This window comes from Ruditapes philippinarum, unplaced genomic scaffold, assembly GCF_026571515.1.
Source record: "Ruditapes philippinarum isolate M1 unplaced genomic scaffold, ASM2657151v2 ctg8662_1_1_1_1, whole genome shotgun sequence".
NCBI classification, from domain to species: domain Eukaryota; kingdom Metazoa; phylum Mollusca; class Bivalvia; order Venerida; family Veneridae; genus Ruditapes; species Ruditapes philippinarum.
In genome coordinates, this window is record NW_026858926.1 from 34,580 (window position 1) to 60,796 (window position 26,217).

At 32.5% G+C, this 26,217-nt stretch overlaps 1 protein-coding gene across 3 annotated transcripts; it reads right to left on the reverse strand.

Annotated features, from left to right (window-relative positions):
- Positions 1-1,939: 1,939 nt before the first annotated feature.
- LOC132754696 (uncharacterized) lies at positions 1,940-25,352 on the reverse strand. 3 transcript variants are annotated; one of them, XM_060745354.1, is made up of 9 exons: positions 25,219-25,352; positions 23,264-23,341; positions 20,767-20,976; positions 19,446-19,583; positions 18,922-18,982; positions 17,882-17,949; positions 14,720-14,737; positions 4,036-4,130; positions 1,940-2,656 (listed from the first exon to the last, which is right to left on the reverse strand). In XM_060745354.1, exons 1-9 carry the CDS (start codon positions 25,246-25,248, stop codon positions 2,434-2,436), a joined length of 921 nt encoding a protein of 306 aa, XP_060601337.1. In that variant the 5' UTR covers positions 25,249-25,352; the 3' UTR covers positions 1,940-2,433. The 3 variants fall into 3 exon arrangements, with proteins under 3 accessions (XP_060601337.1, XP_060601338.1, XP_060601339.1); XM_060745355.1 differs by lacking the exon at positions 14,720-14,737 and having other exon boundaries at positions 1,941-2,656; positions 25,219-25,351; XM_060745356.1 differs by lacking the exons at positions 1,940-2,656; positions 4,036-4,130; positions 14,720-14,737 and adding exons at positions 8,555-9,070; positions 10,874-10,974.
- Positions 25,353-26,217: the final 865 nt, after the last annotated feature.

The following is a 26,217-nucleotide window of genomic DNA, read 5'->3' on the forward strand; positions in this document are numbered from 1 at the left end:
CGGCAAATTTCATATGCTACCTTAATTCTTTTGATCTGATAATTTTATATAAAACGATTTATCTAAAAATAACATATTTTAACCTTTTGAAAAGCTAAAGGCCGCTTTAACGTGATGGTGTCCATGCGACCAGAGCAGCCAAGATCAGTTTACCATGATTATGGGTGGAACAAATTAGATCTAGCACCAAAATAATTATTACTCTGCATTATACAAACTGTTACAAACAATTGTTTGTGACTTCATTTTGAGACATGAAAATTTATCCAAGCTTCATTGTCAAACAAAATTGATGTGCAAAGACAGAAGAAAAGTTTCAAGCATCGTCATGTTTAACAAAAAGTGAGAAGCCTTTGGATAAAGGATTGGAGCAGTACCTTTAGACGCCTGCAGAGTCAGGATCACAAAATAGACAAATATCGTTTTGTTTTTTTCTCGCAGATTCTTGCATCTTGCATTCATTATCAAATATAGATAAATAAGACCTTTAAAAGTTTATTAAGTAGGGTGAAAAGGCGACATTTAAGCCTTTAATAATTCAAGCGTCTTTTCCGGTGTGTACTGGATTACGGTATTTAGTGTGGTGCTCCAATCCTTTTTTTAGTCTCACTATTAACCTTTGCCACCGGCAGTAGAGAGCCAGTCTGGCTCGGCATTATACTATTGACTTCAAATATCTCTTACGGTCTGTTTCAAATAGTTAGGTGGACAAATAATTTCAGGAAAAACTCAGCAGGTAAGAAATAAATAGCATTTGTCGGCTGTGTATAGCTTTCTTACATTAAAGAATTCAAAGCATGTCTAGATCTGGATGGTACGTTGCAGGGCCTTTCAGCATATAAGCAACGGGAGAGAGATGTAGGTACAAACAGAATACGGCTGATTTGAAGTCGTATACTGTCTTTGCTAGCACAACACCATCACACAGTTAATTCCAATGGATAATTGTACGTGGGTAAAATGATTGGTTATAACTTTTTACACTGCACAGTTTTAAAACATTTAGAGTGATTTATTATCTGCTTTGCAATAATGTTATCTGTGGCACAAATTTCAAAAGTCTGTGAATCAAACCAACAAAGGTGAGGGACAATTAATTGATTTAAAGCCAGCTACCTAAACCGATTGAACACGGAGGGTTTTCAACCACTAGTCTCTCCGACTTTGTGCATATGTAGATCTGACGAGTAATGAACAGGTTGCAAAATCAAATCATAATTTTCCGTAAAATTCATGAAATTAAAAAAAAAGTCATAAAAATCATTTTTAAAGAATATTGCTTTAATGTGTTTAAGTTTTCTGTCTGTTATTTACGCGACCAAGCAATAGTGGCAACCCGAATATTTAGATCTGCTTCAATGAAATTAAATTTTGTAGGCCGTTATATTACAACTCCAAGTCACAATATTCTAGCAGCAAGTCGTCAGACATACAACCAAGCTGAAACTTTAGCCGTCCGGTTAGCTCAACAGGTAGAGTTCGATTCCCAGACGGTGCAGGTCACTTTCGTTGTGATGCCTCATGAAATCCTTTCTACGACAATTTGCTCTGTACATTTGCTCTACCATGTACAGAAGTTTCCGTTCCTTGCAAAAGTGAAGGCAACTAGTACTGGTAAACTGTTTGACAGCTTGCCCACGAACGGTGCCTTGGCTGAACTGAGCTCTGGTAAATTCAATGTGGCTTACTGCCGTAATCCGGAGTGAAAACTTCCAATACCACCATCACAACCAAGCAGAGGATTGAATCTCAGACATATACTAGTATTGCATATGACGTTTTTAACCATTTGGCTTTCATTGAGTAAGTTCAGCTACAGTATCAGTGTAAATTTGGTTTAGCCAGGTCCAGAATTGAAAAAATACTGACCTTCTACCACTAGGCCACCGCTTTGTTAGTACAAATCAGGAAAATAAAATCCATACGTGCCATATTATTATTATCGATATTTATTTTTTAAAAAAAACCCACACATTTCAATGTACATAATTAATATCACACAATATATATTTTGAGTTATGATAAAATAAAATATTTTATTACCCTTGCATCAAATTATCCCTTCGTAACTTATTTACAATGTACATCACACATAGCCTACATGTCAATAAGTTTTATATACTATAATGTCAATCTCAATATACAGCTATTTTCTTTTTTATTTTAAAATCTTTCTTCATTTTTTTTTCTCTTATTATTATCCTCAATAACACATCGAACACCAGTTCACACTTACCAAACACTTTAATTTATAACTGATATGATTGTCTCACACAGATCCGAGTTAAAAATTCAAACAACAAACCAGTCACAGCATTGGAGCTTTCTCATTGGTCAATTCAAATTCTGAAATACAGACCAGCCAATCATATGCTGAGGAATATGGCCCAGTCTAAAATTATTTATAGAATTTCATCCTAGTGTAAATTTGTATCATCTGCTTGAAGTAGGAACTGATTGGATCGATGTTTCAAGCCCCGCCCTCACATTAAAAATGTCCTGCCTTCCTGTTGACGCCTCAGTTTGGATGACATTTGCTTTTTTCCTTGTGTAATGCTTTGACTTTGAGACTTTAGGTAACTCACTAGGGAACAAAGACTCAGGATGGTTGTTCATATGATCGTCTGAATCGTAAACATCTGAGAACGTATCCAGCCTGAAAAATTATTTTAACTTGTATACCAGTTGATATGATATATACTGTATTATCATGTTAAATAAAGATTTTGTTTTTCAATTTAACCAATAGTCCAAAATTTAATGTGCTTTTGACAAGAATAAATTGCATATTTTGCACTTAAAGACTATATTAAGCTATATCTCATGAAGTATTTTTTTATAAAATTTAGTAATAGAAAGAGCACCGAAACACGAGGCTGTCTGATTTGTACGAGGGGGCATAGCCCCCGAGTATAAATCAAGATTGCCGAGTGTTTTGGTGTTCTTTCTCTTTTGTATCATAGTCAAACATAAAAACACGTTCTCTGCTGTCACAATATGAAACCCCGGGAAAAAGGAACCAATGAACGAGCATCTGAATATGATATTTCTGTCGCTTTCCCTTTCTCTTCCATCACAATATGTAAACCCCAACAAAAATGTTAACAAAGTGCGGGTAACTAATACCTGCACTCCAGTTAACGCACTGTGCATGCATATGTATACGATTTAACTCTGACATATTTTCAACAGAAAGGTCCCCAAACTATGATAAAATAAATAGTAAAATAATGTTGTTTCCATAAACTTATGGTCGATTCTTAGAAGATTTGTAATATATACGAAATGTCTCTCTTATTTAACACGCATAAATATTGTATGTAAACAGAATTAAACGTTCCGGAACAAAAACATGCTGTTATTGGAATTTAAGCTATTAAGTTTTTACTGTTTAAGAAATGATTTTTTGTGCATGACCCATAGGTTTCAATCGTACAGGTATATTTGGAATTATTCTTCTTTGTCAAAAAATAAAACAAACAAAATGTCAACTACAGACAGCAGACGGATAGCTACATAAACTTTAACGTTCTGGATTTGTTCTGCTTGACATTTAGAACAGTCCAATTGAAGTTCAATGGGTTTCAGTGTCAATATAAATATAATGAAATGTCAATGGTATAGTATCTGGTCATAAAGGCTTAGTAGACCGCCTATTGTAGGCCGCCTATACTCGTAGCAATGGCTAGTCATTCTCTTGTTTCATCACGTTAATCATGTTCATAATCTGTATCAGACTAACTGATCAAAAAATAGGAAATTAGCTGAATTTTATGCCAGAACATATTGTACGAAGTCTCTATAAAGCGGCCAACAGACTATAGGAGAATATTGATTATCGAGGTTTTGTGAGCAAACTGAATAATTTCAAACATGAAATAATTTGATGCCCATTAAAGCAGGGTCAAAAGTCAGAAGCAGATATCATCCCTTAACAAATGTATATTCATTTGACAACCGTATATCTATTTACATTTATCAAATATCTATCATTTGGAGCCAAAAAGTTGTGAAATATCTGCAACCGTAACTTACCAGAAGTAGTTGACAGCTACACAATAGTATATGATCAAGCCAATGGAGAGAAGGATCGTGAGAACCACGTATGGCATAGCAACTGGCTCTTGTTCCTGAAGTTAATATAAATCATAAAACATTTTTATTGACCAATCTCTCACTTTGTTTGGTAATAACATGATCGTTTTCTTTTTCTATGATAATGTGCAAGACATATCAAGTTTTTTTATGGATAGTGTACAAGTTATTCGTAGAAAAAAAAATAGTGTTTAACAGGAAGGTCCAAAAATTTTGATTTTTGTTGTTTTTTTTTTTGTTTTTTTTTAAAATGTAATTTCTTTTTAAATTGTCAATTTTGTTATTATGAATATAATGATTATTGGGTTTGTTTTAAATGATGTATACTGGTGTGAGAGAATCAAAATCATATTTGAGCATTATTAGCCCTTTTACTGCCGAAGCTATATGTTTACCAATTCCATGTAAAAATCAACTAATAGGATACATGTGTACTTATTTCTTTACATTTTTTGTATACGAAACTTAAAACAGAGAGAAATAAAGAATCACTAAAGAACGCACAAAATGACACAACTGAAAATGTTGCAATCTCTGTTTGATTGAGCATGTTCAAATTATGGAGCGGTAGACAGAGTTGTCAATGAATTTATATATTTGTAAATCAAATTTACGAAACTTTCAATAAATCAAATAAATCTGTCCTGATACCTGTCTATTGTAAGCAAATAAATGATAATGCAAGTCAAATCAAAATCCATTTATTTCACTTATAAGTGGGTCGATTTATACCCGTCTTGTAGGCGGCAAAAGGGGTATTGACTACAACAGATTTATCACAGGCCGGAAAAGCACAGCTGTGATAATTTTCTATTTCTGGTCAAAGTGCCAATTTGAATTAAAATATACAGATACGAGCGAGTGTTTCAATAAGCTTATAGCTTCTAACACAATCGAACTAAAATAAATTAATATAAACCAAATACAATATAAATAGTTCTCTAAGTTTAAAACATGTGAATATACTTAGTTTAAAAACCTGTACAATAAACTTATCTCCACTTGTTGTTTTTATTTACATACTTTTATTTTTTGTAAATATATTGAGGACAATGTGTTAAAAAATGGGGTGCGAATGATTATCAAAGGTTATCATTTATCAAAACAGACTTAGAACCAATCGGAACGCCCTCAGCTATTATCTATAATATCCAAAGTCTTACAGAAAGGGCCGAAAAGTTGCGATTGGTTAGAACTGCGCTACCTTCACCAGAGTAGGGTAAAATAAGTGAGTAGGGTAAAAATAAGTATCTCTCTCCATAATAAATGAATAATAACGAATATGTTGATTTAAAGTAGAGATTAAATGTATTTGTTCACCCTCAAACCAAACTGGCTAGAGATTGGCAATGTGTGTGGTTCCCTTTTTCTATTTCCATTATTTTACAACAACCATCTGTACCCAATAACATGGGTGCTAGTTTAAAATATCAGAAAACCTGAAAACTCAGTGCTATTTCAATTGGTTTTATATAGAAATAGAGAGCTTTCAGGATTAAAAAAAAATCTGAAAACTTGTACCCATGCAATAATAACATTCAGATTACACAGGATTGTCACATTAGATGATGTTCTTGCAAAGGATACCAACGGCAGCATAAGGCATAACAAGGTCTGGATATAGAAACAAATTCACTTCTCAAAGAATATATAAATGCGTTTCAACCATTCGAAGGAAGAATCGGTCAGTTATATAGACATCAAAGTCTACCTTGAATAGACAAATGTCAAAGTACTGCCTGCTTCTATACTGTATCATTCTGTTAGCTTATATGTTAAACAAGCCACATTATACTTGCATCAAACTCAACATCATCGGAACCCACGGTACACAATCCGTATATACTATTTACCGATACGGGTAAATAGCCTGGGTCATCGATGTTGCAAACTCAGCAAAAAAAAAAAAAAACAACAACAAAAAAAACAACATAAAACCATCCTCAAGTAGCTGCAAATTAAATCTTAGACCTCTTGTATATCACTCTGATGTTCAACTATTTTGTAATCACTGTAATGTTTTTCAAACATTGTAATATTTTTGGTTAAGACAGGGCAAGTATTAATGTCCGTACAACAGCTATTACCTTGTAAGACATTGTACCGTTTTCTCGAGCATGTGCAGTCTACGTAGGGAAAAAACACAACAAAACTATTGTACTTCACAGAAGACAGACAGGTAGACATTCAAAGAAATTCAGCATCAGTCCATGGCTCAAGACATTAAATTTTTATTGACATATCATTTATCAAAACAGAACAGAACTGAACACAACTTGTAACATGTAACTAGAGTAAATAAAATGTTATTCTGTTCTGATAAAAACAAATAATGAAGGAACAAAATAAAATGCTTTATGGTGTTGTGACAAATGCTGTCTTAAAAAAGAAGTGGAATTAATATGCAAGTTTTTTTTTTAAAAATTTGTCAAACTTGATATCTCGTCGGACGTACTACATTTGTATATCAAACTATTAAGATACTCTTCGTAAAATCTTGATGAACGCTGGCTTACATTAATGTGATACTCATTAAAGATCCCAAAAAGTGTATTTTCATTTATTTTTCTGAACCGTTCTGTATATTGAGAAAGATATGCCCGAGTAACGTTATTCTAGCACGTTTAAATGTTGCATTTAAAACAGAGAAAATAAGACCCCCTTAAGAAAGTCCAAAATGGCAAAGTTGCTGATGAAAGTCATAACCGAGTGCAATTTATTATAAATGTAAATTTTTCAGGAATTCTAAAACTATTTTTTTTCTCCTCATCTTTGCATCACCGTTAATTCCAAAACCTATAAAAAATGTTTGTATAAATTAGATCAGACTACTAAATATATAAGATGTTTAAATCTTTATTAAATTTATTTGTCCACCGTTATACTGATTTGGGGATTGTTTTGTTGTTGTTGTATTTTCCCCTATGAAAACGCGCATGCTTTAATTTGAATATTTATCGCATCGCTATGGATGCCATATTGTAACAAAAGATCTATATGATTTTATATATAATAATAAATAAATAAAATTAACACAACTCATGTAGGGTTACCATCTATTTATTTCAAATCTTGTAAAACAAGAGGGCCATGATGGCCCTGAAGTCGCTCACCTGTATATAGGCCCCCAGAGCAGGGCCAGTTTAAACCCCAGGGCTTTTATTTGAACCAACTGGTAGACACCCATTAGAAGATATTTCATGCTAAATATCTAAGGTCTAGCTCGTTGAATTTTTAAAAAAAAGATTTTTTAAGTTTTAACTATACACATATAGTTAAAAGCAATGACACCCCTAGGGCCGGGCCAGTTTTGACCCCAGGGCTTTTATTTGAACAAACTTTGAAGACACTCACTAGAAGAGGTTTCATGCTTGATATCTAAACTCTAGCTATTTGGGATTTTTTTAAAGAAGATTTTAAAGTTTTTGCTATACACAAATAAGGAAAATCAATGTCCCCCGGGGCGGGGCCAATTTTGACCCTAGGTATTTTATTTGAACAAACTTGATAGACACTCATTAGAACATGTTTCATACTAAATATCTAAGCTCTAGCTATTTGGGTTCTTTAAAAGAAGATTTTATAAGTTTTTAAAATATGCATATAGGGAAAATCAATGACCCCCTGGGGCGGGGCCAATTTTGACCCCAGGGCTTTTATTTGAACAAACTTGATAGACACTCACTAGAAGATGTTTCGTGCCAAATATCTAAGCTCTACCTCTTTGCGTTTTTTAAAAGAAGATATTTTAAGTTTTTCTATCGGTTGCCATGGCAACCAGAGTTCTGCATGGAATTAAATTCTTTGAACAATTTTTAAAGGTGACCACTAAAGGAACATTCCTGTGAAGTTTAGTTGAAATTGGCTCAGCAGTTTATGAGGAGATGTCATTTAAAGTAAAAGTTTACGGACGGACGACGGACGGACGAAAAGCGATCACAAAAGCTCACCCTGTCACTTTGTGACAGGTGAGCTAAAAATATAAAAATTTACAATCTATAATATATTTCAAATTTTGTAAAAAAAACATAACATAATATTTCAATGTACAAAAAGTTTATATCACATATTATATTCCCCGAGAAATTACAAAATAAATCTTACATAAAATTCTTCATCCATAAGTTAAATAACATCCACACAGATTACACATGTAAATTAGCTTTAAAGGGACTCCACTGAAGTTTTAATGACATACTAGTAACTGAACTGAAAAAATACTTTTTCGACATCAATATTCCATTTGATGTAGGTTTAGACCAATAACTTGTATGCATAATTCCAGATCATTTGTTCACTTTGTTTTTTCTGAATAATCATTCAAATTGTCAAAAATTACTCAAAATTGAAAAGCGTTGAAACACTTTGAAAGGGATAAAGTACTGTATAAAGAATATGATTCTCAATATATTTCTTATTATCTTTTGCATACCTTTCCGTTTTAAAGAGTCCCAGCTGATCTATGTAAGAAATTCAAGTTTAATGTTTTAAGGCTTTTAAACCTCAGTGGAGTTCCTTTAAAAATAATTTAATCAATCTCAGTACATTTACACCAATTTTTAATGATTTTGTTCTGTTACATCATCAACTGTTGATTTGTACCTTTTTATAAAACTGACTGAATTTGAATGTCTACGAAACACTGAATAATAATTTACTGTAGATCACACTTTAAGATTTCAAGATTTATTTTCAATATATGCAAAAGTCCCACGATAGTGTCATCTGGTTGAAGTGGTAACTGATTTAACCCTTGTTTCAAGCCCTGCTTTCACATTATTTCACATTTGAAATGTCCTTCCTTCTAGTTGATGCCTTAGTTTGGATGACACTTGCAGTTTGGATGACTTTTGCTTTTTTCCTCGTGTAATGCTTCGGCTTAGAGACATTACTAGTACGTAACCCACCAGGAGACAAAGGCTGTCTGTAAAATTCATCATGGTCTGAAGCATAAAAATCTGAGCCCATGCCGATGCTGAAAATAATTTACAATTATGTATAAAATGAACCAGCTTGAAATTGATATATTCATGTAAAATTATATTTAAAAAAATTCAGTTACTTTTCAGAACTTTAAAGCAGCATTCAGTTGCTTTCCAGAACTTTAAAGCAGCCTACGGTTTTTATTTTTTGTCGGGAAAAGTCAATTCTGTGTCGTTTCAAACTAAGTATTTTAGTAATTTTATCTTGCAAAAGTGCATCATGTCACTGTTAAACATTCTTCAAAGATATTTATAGCGTCAGTAACGTTTGTGTCTAAAAATAGCAGATTGGGAAATAAATCTTCAACTATACTAATTTGGAGAGCGGACCCAAAGATCCAAGGTATCGAGGGTTTACCTGATTGTTTATGTATTCTAGTCCAAAGATGTCATTTTCCTTCTTAATTCTTTTGATTTGACAATTATATGAAACGATTTATCTAAAAAGAACATATTTAACCATTAGAAAAACTGAAGGCCGCTTTAATGATTGATTGGTTAAGTGCCTATAATTATTATCCCTAATGGCACATCTTACATTGGCAGTACATTATCAAATACTAATGTTTATCTCTGAATATACTAAAGCTGTCACAGAAGTGACCAATACCCCCTTCATTTTTTGACATAGAACTTTATTCAGGTCCAAATATCATTATTTTTGTTGGTTAAGTTTGGAAAAAAAATCTCCAATGTGCAGGATAGAGCAGACACAGTACAGACAAACTGATTCACGGACAAACTGACACCACAAAGTGATTCCAATAAAGCCAGCTCCACATTATATGGTGGGGAAGGGTATAATAACATGATTAACACTTTAACATTTTTGTCTTTAACCTGCAGAATTTGTGTAATGTTTTGCCTTGCTGAGAATTTGGAACAGTCTAATGAAGTTTATGGGTGAAGAAGATAACCACAAATGCCCCCTGATCCTGTTTCTTGTCAGAAACAAATTATCCAAAACAGGTTTACCCATTCACTCAGTGATGAAAGGAAAGATTGCTAAAAATATTGTTACACAGTACTCTTAGTTACTGTTAAAAAATGTAAGATAGCATATATTATATCATTCACAAACAAGAGCAACATTGTTGCAAAATACACCATCAGAAAAACTTTTGTCAGAGATGTTGGATTATAGATATCCATATAGGAGATATGCCCTGTATCAATAAAATTCCTCAATACATGTAGGAGATATTCTCCGCACAAAATTGTGAACGCCATCCAAAGTGATGAAAAGGGAAAAGGTACAAATCATCTTTACAGTTTGCCACAGTTTGTCTGTCAATGAAATCACTCTATTTTGTTTAAATTTTGCCGAAATATTTACCATAAATATCCATTTCATCATTAAACAACCATAGATCTATTTACAATTATCAATATGCTACCATTTATAGATATACATTATGTTAATATTAATTTTGATAATAGAAAATATTGATAATTGCTACACACAGTCTCTTGACATTAAGTAGATATGTTATGTTTAAAATCCTAGATACTATAGATGATCACAATAATGAATATATATTATATAGTGCCATTAAAAATACTGACAGTTTTTTTTTTTATAAAGGCCAACTTAACTTAATCTGTAATAGGGAACACAGCTTCCCAAACATAGTTTATTTCATTCTTTTATTCAAATTAGAAATATTCAGTAAGAATTTCAAAGATTTCAATATATTTCTTTGGTTAAAATATTTTTCTCAAGGATAAGCATAGTATATCTTTAAATTAACATCTTTAATCTACTAAATGATGAAATATTTGTAAATTGTACTTACCAGAAGTGGATGACACACAGACAATAATAAAACATGGAGACGATGACGAGAACGACCGTGAGAATCACGTGCATGTACGACACCGCCACCACCTCTTCCTCCTTTAGTTAATATAAAATATCAAAACATTTTTATTGACAGTTCAAATACATTCCCACTACTTTTTTTGGGTAATACTCAATCAAAAACTCACATTTCCACCACTTTTTTTGGGTAATACTCAATCAAAAACTCACATTCCCACTACTTTTTTGGTAATAACCAATCAAAAACTCACATTCCCACTACTTTTTTTGGTAATAACCAATCAAAAACTCACATTCCCACTACTTTTTTGGTAATAACCAATCAAAAACTCACATTCCCACTACTTTTTTGGTAATAACCAAACAAAAACTTACATTCCAACTACTTTTTTGGTAATAACCAATCAAAAACTCACATTCCCACTACTTTTTTTGGTAATAACCAATCAAAAACTCACATTCCCACTACTTTTTTTTTGGTAATAACCAATCAAAAACTCACATTCCCACTACTGTTTTGGTAATAACCAATCAAAAACTCACATTCCCACTACTTTTTTGGTAATAACCAATCAAAAACTCACATTCCCACTACTTTTTTGGTAAATAACCAATCAAAAACTCACATTCCCACTACTTTTTTGGTAAATAACCAATCAAAAACTCACATTCCCACTACTGTTTTGGTAATAACCAATCAAAAACTCACATTCCCACTACTTTTTTTTTGGTAATAACCAATCAAAAACTCACATTCCCACTACTGTTTTGGTAATAACCAATCAAAAACTCACATTCCCACTACTTTTTTTTGGTAAATAACCAATCAAAAACTCACATTCCCACTACTGTTTTTGGTAATAACCAATCAAAACTCACATTCCACTACTTTTTTTGGTAATAACCAATCAAAAACTCACATTCCCACTACTTTTTTGGTAAATAACCAATCAAAAACTCACATTCCCACTACTGTTTTGGTAATAACCAATCAAAAACTCACATTCCCACTACTTTTTTGGTAATAACCAATCAAAAACTCACATTCCCACTACTTTTTGGTAAATAACCAATCAAAAACTCACATTCCCACTACTTTTTTGGTAATAACCAATCAAAAACTCACATTCTTACTACTTTTTTGGTAAATAACCAATCAAAAACTCACATTCCCACTACTGTTTTGGTAATAACCAATCAAAAACTCACATTCCCACTACTTTTTTGGTAATAACCAATCAAAAACTCACATTCCCACTACTTTTTTGGTAAATAACCAATCAAAAACTCACATTCCCACTACTGTTTTGGTAATAACCAATCAAAAACTCACATTCCTACTACTTTTTTGGTAAATAACCAATCAAAAACTCACATTCCACTACTATTTTTTTTGGTAATAACCAATCAAAAACTCACATTCCCACTACTGTTTTTTGGTAATAACCAATCAAAAACTCACATTCCCACTACTTTTTTGGTAATAACCAATCAAAAACTCACATTCCCACTACTTTTTTTTTTGGTAATAACCAATCAAAAACTCACATTCCCACTACTTTTTTTGGTAAATAACCAATCAAAAACTCACATTCCCACTACTGTTTTTGGTAATAACCAATCAAAAACTTCACATTCCCACTACTGTTTTGGTAATAGCCAATCAAAAACTCACATTCTTACTACTTTTTTTGGTAATAACCAATCAAAAACTCACATTCCAACTACTTTTTTGGTAATAACCAATCAAAAACTCACATTCTTACTACTTTTTTTGGTAATAACCAATCAAAAACTCACATTCTTACTACTTTTTTGGGTAATAGCCAATCAAAAACTCACATTCTTACTACTTTTTTTGGTAATAACCAATCAAAAACTCACATTCTTACTACTTTTTTTGGTAATAACCAATCAAAAACTCACATTCTTACTACTTTTTTTGGTAATAACCAATCAAAAACTCACATTCTTACTACTTTTTTGGGTAATAGCCAATCAAAAACTCACATTCTTACTACTTTTTTGGGTAATAGCCAATCAAAAACTCACATTCTTACTACTTTTTTTGGTAATAACCAATCAAAAACTCACATTCTTACTACTTTTTTTGGTAATAACCAATCAAAAACTCACATTCTTACTACTTTTTTTGGTAATAACCAATCAAAAAATCACATTTCCACTACTTTTTTTGGTAATAACCAATCAAAAACTCACATTTCCACTACTTTTTTGGAAATAACCAATCGAAAACTCACATTCATACTACTGTTTTGGTAATAACCAATCAAAAACTCACATTCCAACTACTTTTTAGATTACATAACCAATCAAAAACATTTGTATGATAATGTACCAAAGAAAATGTATATAATATTTGATGGTTTACGTTCATGCCTGTCAGCAGCAAAATTATCACCATATCCTGTAGTTAATATTATACTAAATCATTCATTTCTTTTGGCCTATTTTGGTAATTGTTATAATTATACTGATTTCGTACATAGTATTTTGTATGGAAGTCATTACATTTTCCAACCCTACCGAACACTGCACCGCATATTCAATGCTACTTTTTTCAGTTGTTTAACATCTAAAATGCTCCTAATCTGTTACTAAAACATTTTTAAACACATAATATAATTTGACCTAATAAAATATCACATAGTTATCGATTGCAAATTTAATTTTATACCATAATTGTTTCAAATTGACATTTATAATAAATGATTTATCTTAAAATAACATATTTAAACTTTTGAAAAGCTGAAGATCACTTTAAGTTTTATAAGTACAAATATCCTGTTTTCATATCTTCTGAATATTCTAGAATTATTAGAACACTGTTAATACCAAGTGTCTGCACTCCTTGTGAAGATAGTGGGATTAGCAAAGTTTTATATTTGAGCCGTGTCATGACAAAACCAACATAATTGGTTTGCGAGCAGCATGGATCCAGACCAGCCTGCGCATCCGCCCAGTCTGATCAGGAACCATGCTCTTCGCTATCAGTTTCACAACTTGTAATAGGGTTTGTAAGGGAACAGCATGGATCCTGATCAGACTGCGCGGATGCGCAGGCTGGTCTGGATCCATGCTGGTCGCAAACGCACAATGTTGGTTTTGTCATGACACGGCTCATTTACTTTGTTCATATTTTGTGAACATGATGAGCTCATTCTGCAGGTCCTGGGGGTTCAAACCTTGTGAATATTAGAGGTTCACACTTTATAAATATAAACCAATCTTACACCTTGTGAACAGGCTTTCTTCACCCCTTCCACCTTCACCACAGTTGGGTAAAAAAAAAACCTCTCTCCATAATAAAAATCGAAAAATAAGATATTTTTGATGTATTTCTGTAGTAAAAAGTAGGGATACAGGAACATTTAATTACCATACTATATGTATGGAAAACAGGGCATTTACTTAATGTACTACTAATATATTTGGTTACGATCAAACAAAGCCACGCTAAAAACTGTCATGGTGTGTTCTCCTCATTTCTTGGGGGAATTTTTTAATGTTTTTTTGTTTGATTATTTATCAACAACCATTTTGCAACCAGTACATAATTTCTTAGTCACAAATGTATTCTAAGCTGTCATACAAGCCAAATCCCATGAAAAGACACCAATGGCAGCTAACAACAATCTTAAGAATGTACAAATGTTATCAGAATTTATTTTTTTCCAAAATCGCTCACTCCTTTCTTTTGTTTACAAAACAGGTATTTTTAAAACATGGCAGGGGTAAAAGGATGGCCAAGTGGAAAGCCTGCTTATTGGTTTAAACCTTTTAAACACCAGAAACTTACCTGGCTAATACGCTGTTTCTATGTAAAAATATACATGTATTGGAAAAAATATAGCCAAAAATTGCTTTGTAAATGTTTCTTGCAAAATAGAACCTTTAGTCCAAATTAAAATTTTCAATATTTGACTCAAATATTTTTATGACTTTGTAACAGTTTATAAAGTTTGCCTAAGAAAATGCCATTATTAGATTTCTAAAATGTTCATGGATAAAGCTTAAATCAGAGATGAATGTTTTTTATAAGAAATAAAGAAAACACTCTGGAACACAGATTTATATAAAACTAAATTTGAAAATATATTTAAAGTACCTGAACACTTTTGACACAGGTAAAACCTCACATAGTAAATACCTCAAACAGGTTTTACCTCACATAGTTTATACATGAGACAGGTTTTACCTCATATACTATATACCACAGAGGTTTTACCTCATATAGTTAATACCTCACATAGGTTTTACCTCACAGGTAAAACCTCAAAGTGAGGTAAAACCTCACATAGTTTATATCTTAAACAGGTTTTACCTTACATAGTTTATACTTCAAACAGGTTTTACCTCACACAGGTTTTACCTCATATAGTATATACCTCATTCAGGTTTTACCTGACATAGTTTACATCTCAGGCAGGTTTTACCTCATATATTTTTTTCTTAAACAGATTTTTCTTACACAGGTAATACATCACATAGTTTATACCTTACATAGTAAATACCTGTCACAGGTTTTACCTCTGACATATAGTAAATACCTAAAACAAGTTTTAACTCACATAGCTTATACTTCAAACAGATTTTACCTCACATAGCTTATACTTCAAACAGATTTTACCTCACATAGTTTATGCCTCACACAGGTTTTACCTCAAATTGTTAAGGACATTTTCATGAGTTTTCATGTAGACATATTGGCAAAATTAAATCTGTTCTATATTATTTCTTAAAACTTGGCATGCTGCAAGAATATGATAATAGAAACATTTTGAGTGAAAACAATTTGGGGGTCACCGTTCTTAAAACTGAGATATCTGTCCTAAAGTTTAGCTGAAAGATCTGGCCCACAAATAAAGATCAAGTTTAGCTGAAAGATCTGGCCCATAAATAAAAATCAAGCTTGGCTGAAAGATGTGGCCCACAAATAAAGATCAAGTTTAACTAAAAGATCTGACCCACAAATAAAGATTAAGTTTAACTACAAGATCTGACCCACAAATAAAGATCAAGTTTAACTAAAAGATCTGACCCACAAATAAAGATCAAGTTTAACTACAAGATCTGACCCACAAATAAAGATCAAGTTTAACTAAAAGATCTGACCCACAAATAAAGATCAAGTTTAACTAAAAGATCTGACCCACAAATAAAGATCAAGTTAAGCTAAAAGATCTGTCCCACAATTGACCCTCTAACCCATGACCTCTTTGTTAAGTGGCAGACATCTTAACTCTCAAGTCACCACTCCATTATGAGAGTGCAATACACAGTGTATATTGAATATACAAAATTGTATAATTAAACTTAAATTTGTTAACCACTAGCAATAACATACATGTAACCTAAAATAATTCAATATCATAAATAATATGATGTACTCAATGTCATAAAATAAAATGATGTCCTCAATGTCATAAATAAAATGTTGTACTCAATGCCCAGTGATTTTCCTGCTTATATAACAGACTCCGAAAAAGGGCCTCTTCCCAATTGAGATTTTCTTTAAAATCATGCAGTTTTCCCAAAAATCTGAACTTAAACCTGCTTTTTTCTTCCCAAATAAGCAATTTTAGCGATATTTTTTCCCAAAATCAAGAGGCTTAGGCCTCTTCCCAATTAAGTGAGAAAAATCACTGTTATTGCCATAAATAAAATGATGTACTCAATGCCATAAATAAAATGATGTCCTCAATGTCATAAAATAAAATGATGTACTCAATGTAATAAATTAAAATGATGTACTAAATGTCATAAAGAAAATGATGTACTCAATGTCATAAATAAAATGATGTACTCAATGTCATAAAATAAAATGATGTACTCAATGTCATAAATAAAATGATGTACTCAATGTCATAAATAAAATGATGTACTCAATGTCATAAAATAAAATGATGTACTCAATGTCATAAATAAAAATGGAATGTAGCCACAGCAAATAACATGATACCTTGTATCTTCTAGCAATGTATTCTTTATAATAAACCTGTCAAAAATTTATATCAGAATACAGTGTACATCTTACTTATAAATGAAATATTGAGAAATATTGATGAAATTTAATATGTGTTGTCATTTTCCACATTTTCACTGCAGTGAAACATATTTTCCATATTTTCACTGGTGTCTTGATGGACTATTTTCTGCTAAATTCAGCCAATATATAAAATTTAAAACTGTGATGCCAAAAAGGAGAAAACTGTATGTAATTAACAGAAAATTCAAGTTTTTTTTATATAAATATAGGATTTATTTTCATCTTGTGCTATGAAAATTATCATATTTCAATATGATATTTGTGAATATGTTGTGTATAATTATGTAAACTGTTTATACATTGCAATAATGTTATGTACATCAGCTGAGTCCCACATGGAAGATGGTGAAGCAGAATATGCAAGTCTTTTTAAATAAAGGCGTTACTTACTAGATAATAATACTACATCACTCAGAACTTGATCACCATATTTTTACAGTAATATCTTATATGAACATCCAAATGAAACTTATATTTCTATTTCTTTTCATCAATATTTGAAATGCTTAAATGGTTAAATCCACTTTAATATGAAGCAGATAATTTATTTGTATGGGACAATGACTGAGTGAGTGTTAATTAAGTCACAAAAAACTCATTTGAGCCGCGTCATGACAAAACGCACATAATGCGTTTGCGACCAGCATGGATCCAGACCAGCCTGCGCATCTGTGCAGTTTGATCAGAATCCATGCTGTTTGCTATCAGTTTCCCTACTTGTTATAGGGTTTGTAAGCGAACAGCATGGATCCTGCTCAAACTGCACAGATGCACAGGCTGGTCTGGATCCATACTGGTCGCAAACGCACTATGATGATGATGGTTTTGTCATGACACGGCTCAAATTTTAATTAATCAAAGTACATCCAGTTTATCAGATACATTGTGTACATGAAAGTGTTTCAATCTTACCTGTATACTTGAGACATCAAAATATTTCTTACATGTCAAATACGAACAAACTGATTCTGACAGCGCACCTTAAAATAGAGAATATATGTGAAGGTTAACCCACCTTTTCTCACGCATTGACATCTTCAGAAGCCAGGGGACATATTTAAAGCCCGAGTACACAGGGTACAAGATTTAATAAGTCTCTAAGGCTTCTGCAAATGTTAATGAATGAAAAGAAAAGTGCATTACTGCTATTCTTACATAAAAGTATACTTCTAAATCGGTAAATCTACATTTCTTTACTTGTATATCATATTAAGAACCATACCCTGTGCCGTGTTTTCCATGTGCTAGTGCGTTATCATTTGACAATTATGTTTTGATAATAAAAGTTTAAAACTCCCAGGGCTGTCATTTGCATTATGCTGTTTAAACAATGCTCCCTGAGTCATGCATATTAAACAAACATGCAACAATGGGGCATGGTCATAAGCCTCTATCTGCTAATTCATGTTTTCTACTTTGTTAATGTATACTGGAGTGTGCAATTTTTATACAAACCTAAGTGCACAATTTTTATGCAAGTATCGAGATAAATTGTCAAACTAATAAAGCCTAAGGCATCAGTATTTTTATGTTCGTTTTGACCAGGCTCAATGCTAGTGGCTGACCAAGTTATAAATCTTCATCATGACGCCCGCCCATTCAATTGATAATGGAATGTTTCACAGTAGAAGATCGAAAAAATAGTAAAAGATATTCTGCACGTTTAGATAAAAGAATATGACAGACCTTTCTTTATTAAATTATTAAGTTGTTCATAAATCTCAAAACAGTATTTCCAGTCCTATCATGTAAAAAACCTCAGTGAAGTTTAAATCTGTATTGTTCATCCATTTCACTTTCCTTATTCTAATTCTTTTGTTAGATTTCATATTATAATAATCTGCAGTAATAAAATAGGTTTAAAAACTGAGAACCTACAAACGAAGTTCTGTAAGACCTTAACATACTTCAAATCAAAACTGTGTAGAAGTGTTAATAAATTTCTGCTATACCTGTCAGTGTTTTGGATGCATTCCAGTTCAAATGTTCCGGTACACAACTTTTCATCAAGTCCTAAAATATACACAATTAAATGTCTGTACATGTATAATACCAATTGCACAAAATATTATACACTTTACATTCAATTTATACAAGATCATAAAAATCCATGTTACATGCACCATCAAAAGTTAGGTATTTCAGTATAAAGAATAATGTATTACATACTAACAATTTTTTTTGTTGGGTTTTATGTCACACCAACACTAGAAAGGTCATATGGCGACGTTCCTGGTTTTTTTGGTGGAAGAAGACCTAATACATTCCCCTTTGTGCATTATTTCAGGCACAAATGGACATCTTAGTAAAATCACCATAGTCTGTAAGCTAGCTGGACAGCTTCCTCACATTAAAAAGTCCAGTCCCTTACAGGATTCGAACCCACAGTGGTGAAGGACAAGTGGTTTGAAGTCAACAACCTTAACCACTCAGCCATGGGTGCCCCACATACTGACATATAAAACAACAAACTCACCATGCAGTCTTGTGACAAATCTGCCATATCATCCTCCATACATAAAGCTACATCCCAGAATGTTGGCTTAGCCACACCCATCAATACATCACAGCGAAATATCTCACAGAAATCAGACAGACAGACGGAATCCGGCTCCTAAACCAGATAACAAAGATTATAAACTATAATTAGGTCATAATAATAATTTAAATGTGTATTTTCCCACTTTCAATTAAAATGATAAAAATTAATTAACTGTCACCTGACCAGAGGCACTATTCAAATCATATGTTTCTTTGTATGGATTGTTGGATTTTAAGCCGCACCAAAACTGTTAAGGTCATATAACGACTTTTCAGATTTGCTGGTCAAGGAAGACCTCAGGTGCTCTTCTGTGTATTATTCAAGGCACAAATGGACACCTTAGTAGAATCATCCACATTCTGCAAGCTTGTTGGATAGCTTCCTCACATGAAAGATTAGAAATCCCTGATTCGAAGCTATAGCAGTAAAAGCAAGTGATTTGAAGTTAAAGGCATAACCACTTGTTCATGGAATGGATGCACTTTTAAAATCATATAAATATAATAAGAATTGCCAATTGGACTATGCTCAACTATTCTCAGTGGTTTATAGTAATAAAGAACTGGATTATGCAGACATCTTCCAAGTTCACTATGGAGCAATAATTCAAACTGCGCGAAAAAGCAAATGGTAGAAATTAATGTCTTATTTAGGCCTGATGATCGTTGTGATGTATAAAGTGGAAATTAAAGCCTTGTAAAGGCTATATATCAATGACAGTATATCAAGTGATCATGCATTTTTCAATGAAGGTAATAGTTATTTATGTATATATCCCGTATAAGTATGATAACTTTTCTGATGTAATGAAAATAATAGTTCTGCCAAGGTTAAAGCTGCAAGCCTCCAGATGATCCAAAATATTTCAAGTAATTCAAATATTAGAAAAATGTATTAAGATCTTAGGAAAAGTAAAAAGATTCATTATAAATTTTAATCTACTATTTACATGTTCTGTGTGATTAATGACTGATTTTGCAGTATCAATTACTATAATTCTACTGCGTTATTAACGCAGTAAGAGGTATTTATGTATATATTGACCTCTTTTTGGTAATTTATGTGGATTGTAAGTGACGTTTCAAATGTCTAAATTACTTTCTTTGTTCACTACACAGTATTTTACTTTTATGTACATTTTCAAAATTTTCATGAAAATTAGCATGCTGCTTTAAAATCATGCACAAAGACTGACTGATTAAAAGCGATTTTAGCTTCTGATTAATTATTTAATGAGGAAGGACAAAATACTTACATTATAAATAGAACCAGAATGTCTGTTAGTAAAATGACTATCTAAATATATCTCTCCTATGAAAGCTTTCCCGCAGTATCCACATGACCATCTTGATGCTGATTCACGCTCTTTGTGTTCCTCTTGGGCAATATACTTGTCTCGATCTTTGAAAAACGGACATTTGTACGGGACTTTTGCCCCCACTTCTCTATAATGAGGTATTAATTCCTGAAATTAAATCAAAATTTAAATGAACTTTTTTCTTTTTCATTACAATAAAAACAGTGTCTCATTGTACATAAGTCCGATGATCACTACTTTTTGCTCCGGGGTCTATATTGTAGTGTTGACTGGTGCTTGTACACTCATGGTTGTGTGTTTTAATTCCCACAAAAAGGGGAATCTCTTGCTGATTTATTTATATTTCAAACAATAATTTGACAAGAACTTCCTATACAGTTATATGCAATGACAGATTTTTCATAATCTTAGAAAAATGGACAGGTGACTGTCTTGAACTTCAATACTATGTAGATTTATGCTGAACTGATACATGCCATTGTTATACAAACCTGATATATGACATAGTTAGACAGACCTGATATATGGCATTGTTATACAAACCTGATATATGACATAGTTAGACAGACCTGATATATGGCATTGTTATACAAACCTGATATATGACATAGTTAGACAGACCTGATATATGGCATTGTTATACAAACCTGATATATGACATAGTTAGACAGACCTGATATATGGCATTGTTATACAAACCTGATATATGACATAGTTAGACAGACCTGATATATGGCATTGTTATACAAACCTGATATATGACATAGTTAGACAGACCTGATATATGGCATAGTTATACAAACCTGATATATGGCATAGTTATACAAGCCTGATATATGATAAACTTATACCAACCTGATATACAAACTTTATATATGACTTAGCTATACCAATCTGATATATGACATAGTTATACCAACCTGATATAGGGCATAGTTATACAAACCTGATATATGACATAGCTAAACCAACCTGATATATGACATAGCTATACCAACATGATATATGACATAGCTATATCAACCTGATATATGACATAGCTAAACCAACCTGATATACAAACTTGATATATGACTTAATTCCTTATAAATGACATAGTTATCATAACTTGAAGGATGACATAGTTATACAGATCTGATATTAGACTCAGAGAAACCAATCTGATATATGTCATAGTTATACCAATCTGATATATGTCATAGTTACACCAATCTGATATATGTCATAGTTAAAACCAATCTGATATATGTCATAGTTAAAACCAATCTGATATATGTCATAGTTAAAACCAATCTGATATATGTCATAGTTACACCAAACTGATATATGTCATAGTTACACCAATCTGATATACAGTTGACTCTCAATAAGTCAAAATAGCTTTACTCAAAATTCCGCGTTAGTCGAAGAATTTCTAAAGTCCCGTCAAATTTCCTTCTTTATCTTTGTATTTCAACTCCGCTTAGGTCAAATTTTGACTTACCGAGACTCCTGTTTAGTCGAAAAAGAAAATTTGATCCCGTCAATTAAAGTCCAACATTTTTTCATCTAAATTAGTCGAAGTGTGAAAACAGCCAACTGATCAAAGGTCGCCGACATCAAGGTGAGATGTTGTCACTCGTGATTCAAACGTTTCATGGTAATTATAATTGCCGGTCATCATGTATTATTAACAAGTCGTAAAAGTGGCTTTAATCGGTTTCAGGACTTAATTGGTTTTAACAGTTAGATAACTAAATTAAAATTTAATTACATTTCTTTAAGAAAGTTGACTCGTGCCATGTTATTAATGTAAATGACATTTGTATAATTAATATTCCGTCAAATTGCATACATTAATATGTACTTCCTGTTCACGATAGTTGCTACTTTCGTTTTCGTCCGATGATCAATTCACTTCAGATATTAGATAAATTATTGTTGAAATAAATGTGTTATTGTGTTTCATTATAATGAATTGTCATGAGTGCTTATAAATAACATAGGCTTTACTGATAAATTCTGACAAACTTGCATTTATGACATTGCTAGCAATGTTTGTGTTTATATTTCACTATTAATATACATGTATTAAATTTTGAATAATATATTTACGTTCATTTATAATTTGTAGTTGTAAGTGATTAACCGTCATTTCAACGGTTAAATATTGCAGCATTGCCGCTATCAGCAATAACAAACCTACTTCTTTGCACATTCAATCAGGCACATGTATAAAAATTCGAATGTCAACGTAATGGCGGCAGATCCACATTACTCAAATTCCGTTTCTCTCGAAGTTAAATGCCCAGTCCCTTGGATTTCGAGTTACCGAGAGTCAACTGTATGTCATAGTTACACCAAACTGATATATGACACCGACTCTGTTGACAAACATATCTGATATATTCAATATATGACATATTATGCTTTGACTTACACATATTATTCTTACCTGATATATAACATTTCTAACAGTCCTACATTTGTCTCTCTCACAGCTTTCACAATCCACCACATAAATAAATGGAATCTGAAATAGGAAAAAAACCTGAATATTAAATATATATACAAGTATGTAAAAAAAAAATCATCACAGTTAGTCCTATAAACAATTTTCTTCAAGAACATATTACATGAACAAGGTATTTTTATTGATATCAGGTTATTTCTTCAAATTTACAAGTTACTATAAGAAAATTCCATTGACAAGTACTGGTTTATAAGATCAGTGGTAAATCAAACATTTATAATGCTAGTCAGAGTGTTACAAGAAACTTATTTTTGGCACCAAAATTTCAGAAATGGGGGGCGTGACAATAAATGCTTTATTTATCAATCTGTAATAGATGATACTATCAGATATGTAATATCATGACAAATCATGATCAAATTTACATTTAGTGAAAATAGATAGGTACAAATCAGACTTCTATGTTCATAGGCTTTGCCTATTTTCATATTAGTGAGCTCAAAGAGCTGGCCAGAAGGGTTTGCTCGCAATGCTAGCTTTACGGTAATTCTGCTAGATAATGATGATTTTGAAAACTTTCCTGGCACAGGATTGGGATTGAGTTAAAAATAATTTAATTTTTACTCTATCACAACACTGTGACAGGTTCCTGTGGTCTGCTAATTTCTGTCGGGCAGAGTCTGCCTTTTACCCCTCACTATAATTTGGATTTGATGGGTCAGCAATAGATGTGCCCGAGATCTTGGCTTTTATAGACGACTTCGATATTGGGCTTGTTGGTACGTGTCAGATACAGAGATTTCCTTGTTATTTATTTCAACATCTAAGCATGGAGCTAAATATAGATGAAGAAGAAACTGTGACGTCACACAGTTAAATTCAGTATCAGCGGAATTGTGTTAGCGACAGTTATCATATGTTGCGGGATTTTGCGAGATTTAATACATCCTGGGTAAAAGTAGCCAGAATACCGCCACATTGAATTCCTGGAGGTACATGTACAGCAACAAAAAAGATGAAGCATTTTATACTTATATTAGACACAATAGTTATTCATTCTAAAACGTACAACACACACTTTTTCACACAAATATTTCTCTAATGAAAATCCTTGTTGGTAGATGTAATGTAAACAATAATTCACGGATATCGCCGAAGTTTAACGAGAGCGCGAAAATTGAAGACTAGTGGGAAAACCCGATTATCATCGAAGCGCACAAAGGATTGTGGGTCTGAATCTGACTATTGTAAATTTTCGGACCTTCCTATCCGTTGTAGTCATATATATATCTGTGGTCTTTATACGGGGAAGTCAAAGACCAGGCCCGCGAAGCGGGTCCGGGCTTTGGCTTGCCTGGCTATAGACTACACGTGTATATTTTTAAAAAAAACAATTAAAAAATATATAAAATTCTATACCTATCAATGAAATTTTCAGTGTCAGTTCTAGATAGGCGCCGCCATTTACAATGTAACTCAATGATAAAAGGCGGTATATTCCAATAACGGAACAAATCTCAACTTTTCGGATTAATAATAATCGTCCAGTGTTCCAAGTGAAAACGGAAGCGGGTATATATAATACCGAATGACACCTTTAAAACAGAAACAATGAAAGGATTTTTTACCGACTTCCCCGTTCATAGGCTTTGCCTAATTTCATATTATAAATCGCCAAGTGTTCTTTTTAGAAGTGCGCAGGGGACCAGTCTGAACGGAAGCGATGCATTAAATACCGAATGACACCTTTAAAACGGAAAGAATGAAAATAATTTTTTAACGGCTTCGGTTCCCCGTTCATAGGCTTTGCCTTATTTCATATTATCTGTGGTCTAAGTTCAACAGTTATTGAGAAACAACAATTTCAGTAAAACATGATATCAGATTTTGACACGTTAGATAAAAGAGTTTTCTATAATGATTTTAAAAGCTTTTACCAGATAGACCAGATGTAAATACTTAAGCATCCTTTTAAAACTTTACTTTTTTATTTATCAACTAAAATCATCGTTGTTAACAGACGCTTGTAAACGATAACAATCCAAGCGCTCGGTGTCCATAATTTTACCAAAGTATAGAAATAGATAAGTTCGGCGGAAACTGAAGACGCTGTATTCATAAAATTGATTTTAAACCCATAATTAAATGTAACTCTATGCGAGTCGTCTGTAAATCTTGTTGCAAAAATCATGTACACTTAAATCAAAATTTACACACCGGATATTTTATCGGAGTGAAAATTATCGTCATCACCGAATCAAAATGGCTGCGCCCATGAATGCACGTTAGTTGATTTCAATTAGGAAAATTATCAGCATTCACAACTATGGATGTCGTTGGCAAATATGAAAAAGCAAAGAAGATTATGGATGAATGTGAAAACTCTCAATTGGTACTCGAAAAAAGAAAAGAACACATTAAATTGGCACCAAAATTTCTGGGAAATGTCCGTGCAGGAGTCCACCAACAACTGACGGACAAGCTTTTGCAGCGTCATCAAGTGTTAGTCAATTTTCGTTTTTCCAAAAGAGACTCTTGGTAAACATGTCACCAGCTGAAAAAATGTGCCTGTCGGAACTCGAACCAGGGACCATCTAAATACTGTTTGGCAGCTCTACCAAACAAGTTCCTGCATATTCTCTCCCTATAGTTCAATATATCAGAGGTTACAGGCTTGTTATAATTTATGTCAATCAAGTCTGGCGTCTAATACGGGGAAGTCAAAGCCTGGGGCAGCGAAGCGGTTCATTGCTTTGGCTTGCCTGGCTATAGTCGACACTAGTAGTAGTATATTTAAAAAGGAAAAAAAAAGAAAATAATATCAAATTCTATACCCATCAGCGAAATTTTCAGTGTCATTTCGTGTTGGGTGCCATAACGCAATGATAAACGGCGGTGTATTCTGATAATAGCCAATCACAACTTTTCAACTTACA

What these genes read in the sequence shown, in the direction of transcription:
- LOC132754696 (XM_060745354.1), bottom strand. Translation starts at nt 25,248, where the DNA reads ATGCTTAAGTATTTACATCTGGTCTATCTG. An exon ending in ATTTGTCACAAGACTGCATG is followed by an intron (nt 18,983 to 19,445) that starts GTGAGTTTGTTG and finishes TGTATATTTTAG; the next exon opens with GACTTGATGAAAAGTTGTGT. An exon ending in TGCATCCAAAACACTGACAG is followed by an intron (nt 17,950 to 18,921) that starts GTATAGCAGAAA and finishes CTCTATTTTAAG; the next exon opens with GTGCGCTGTCAGAATCAGTT.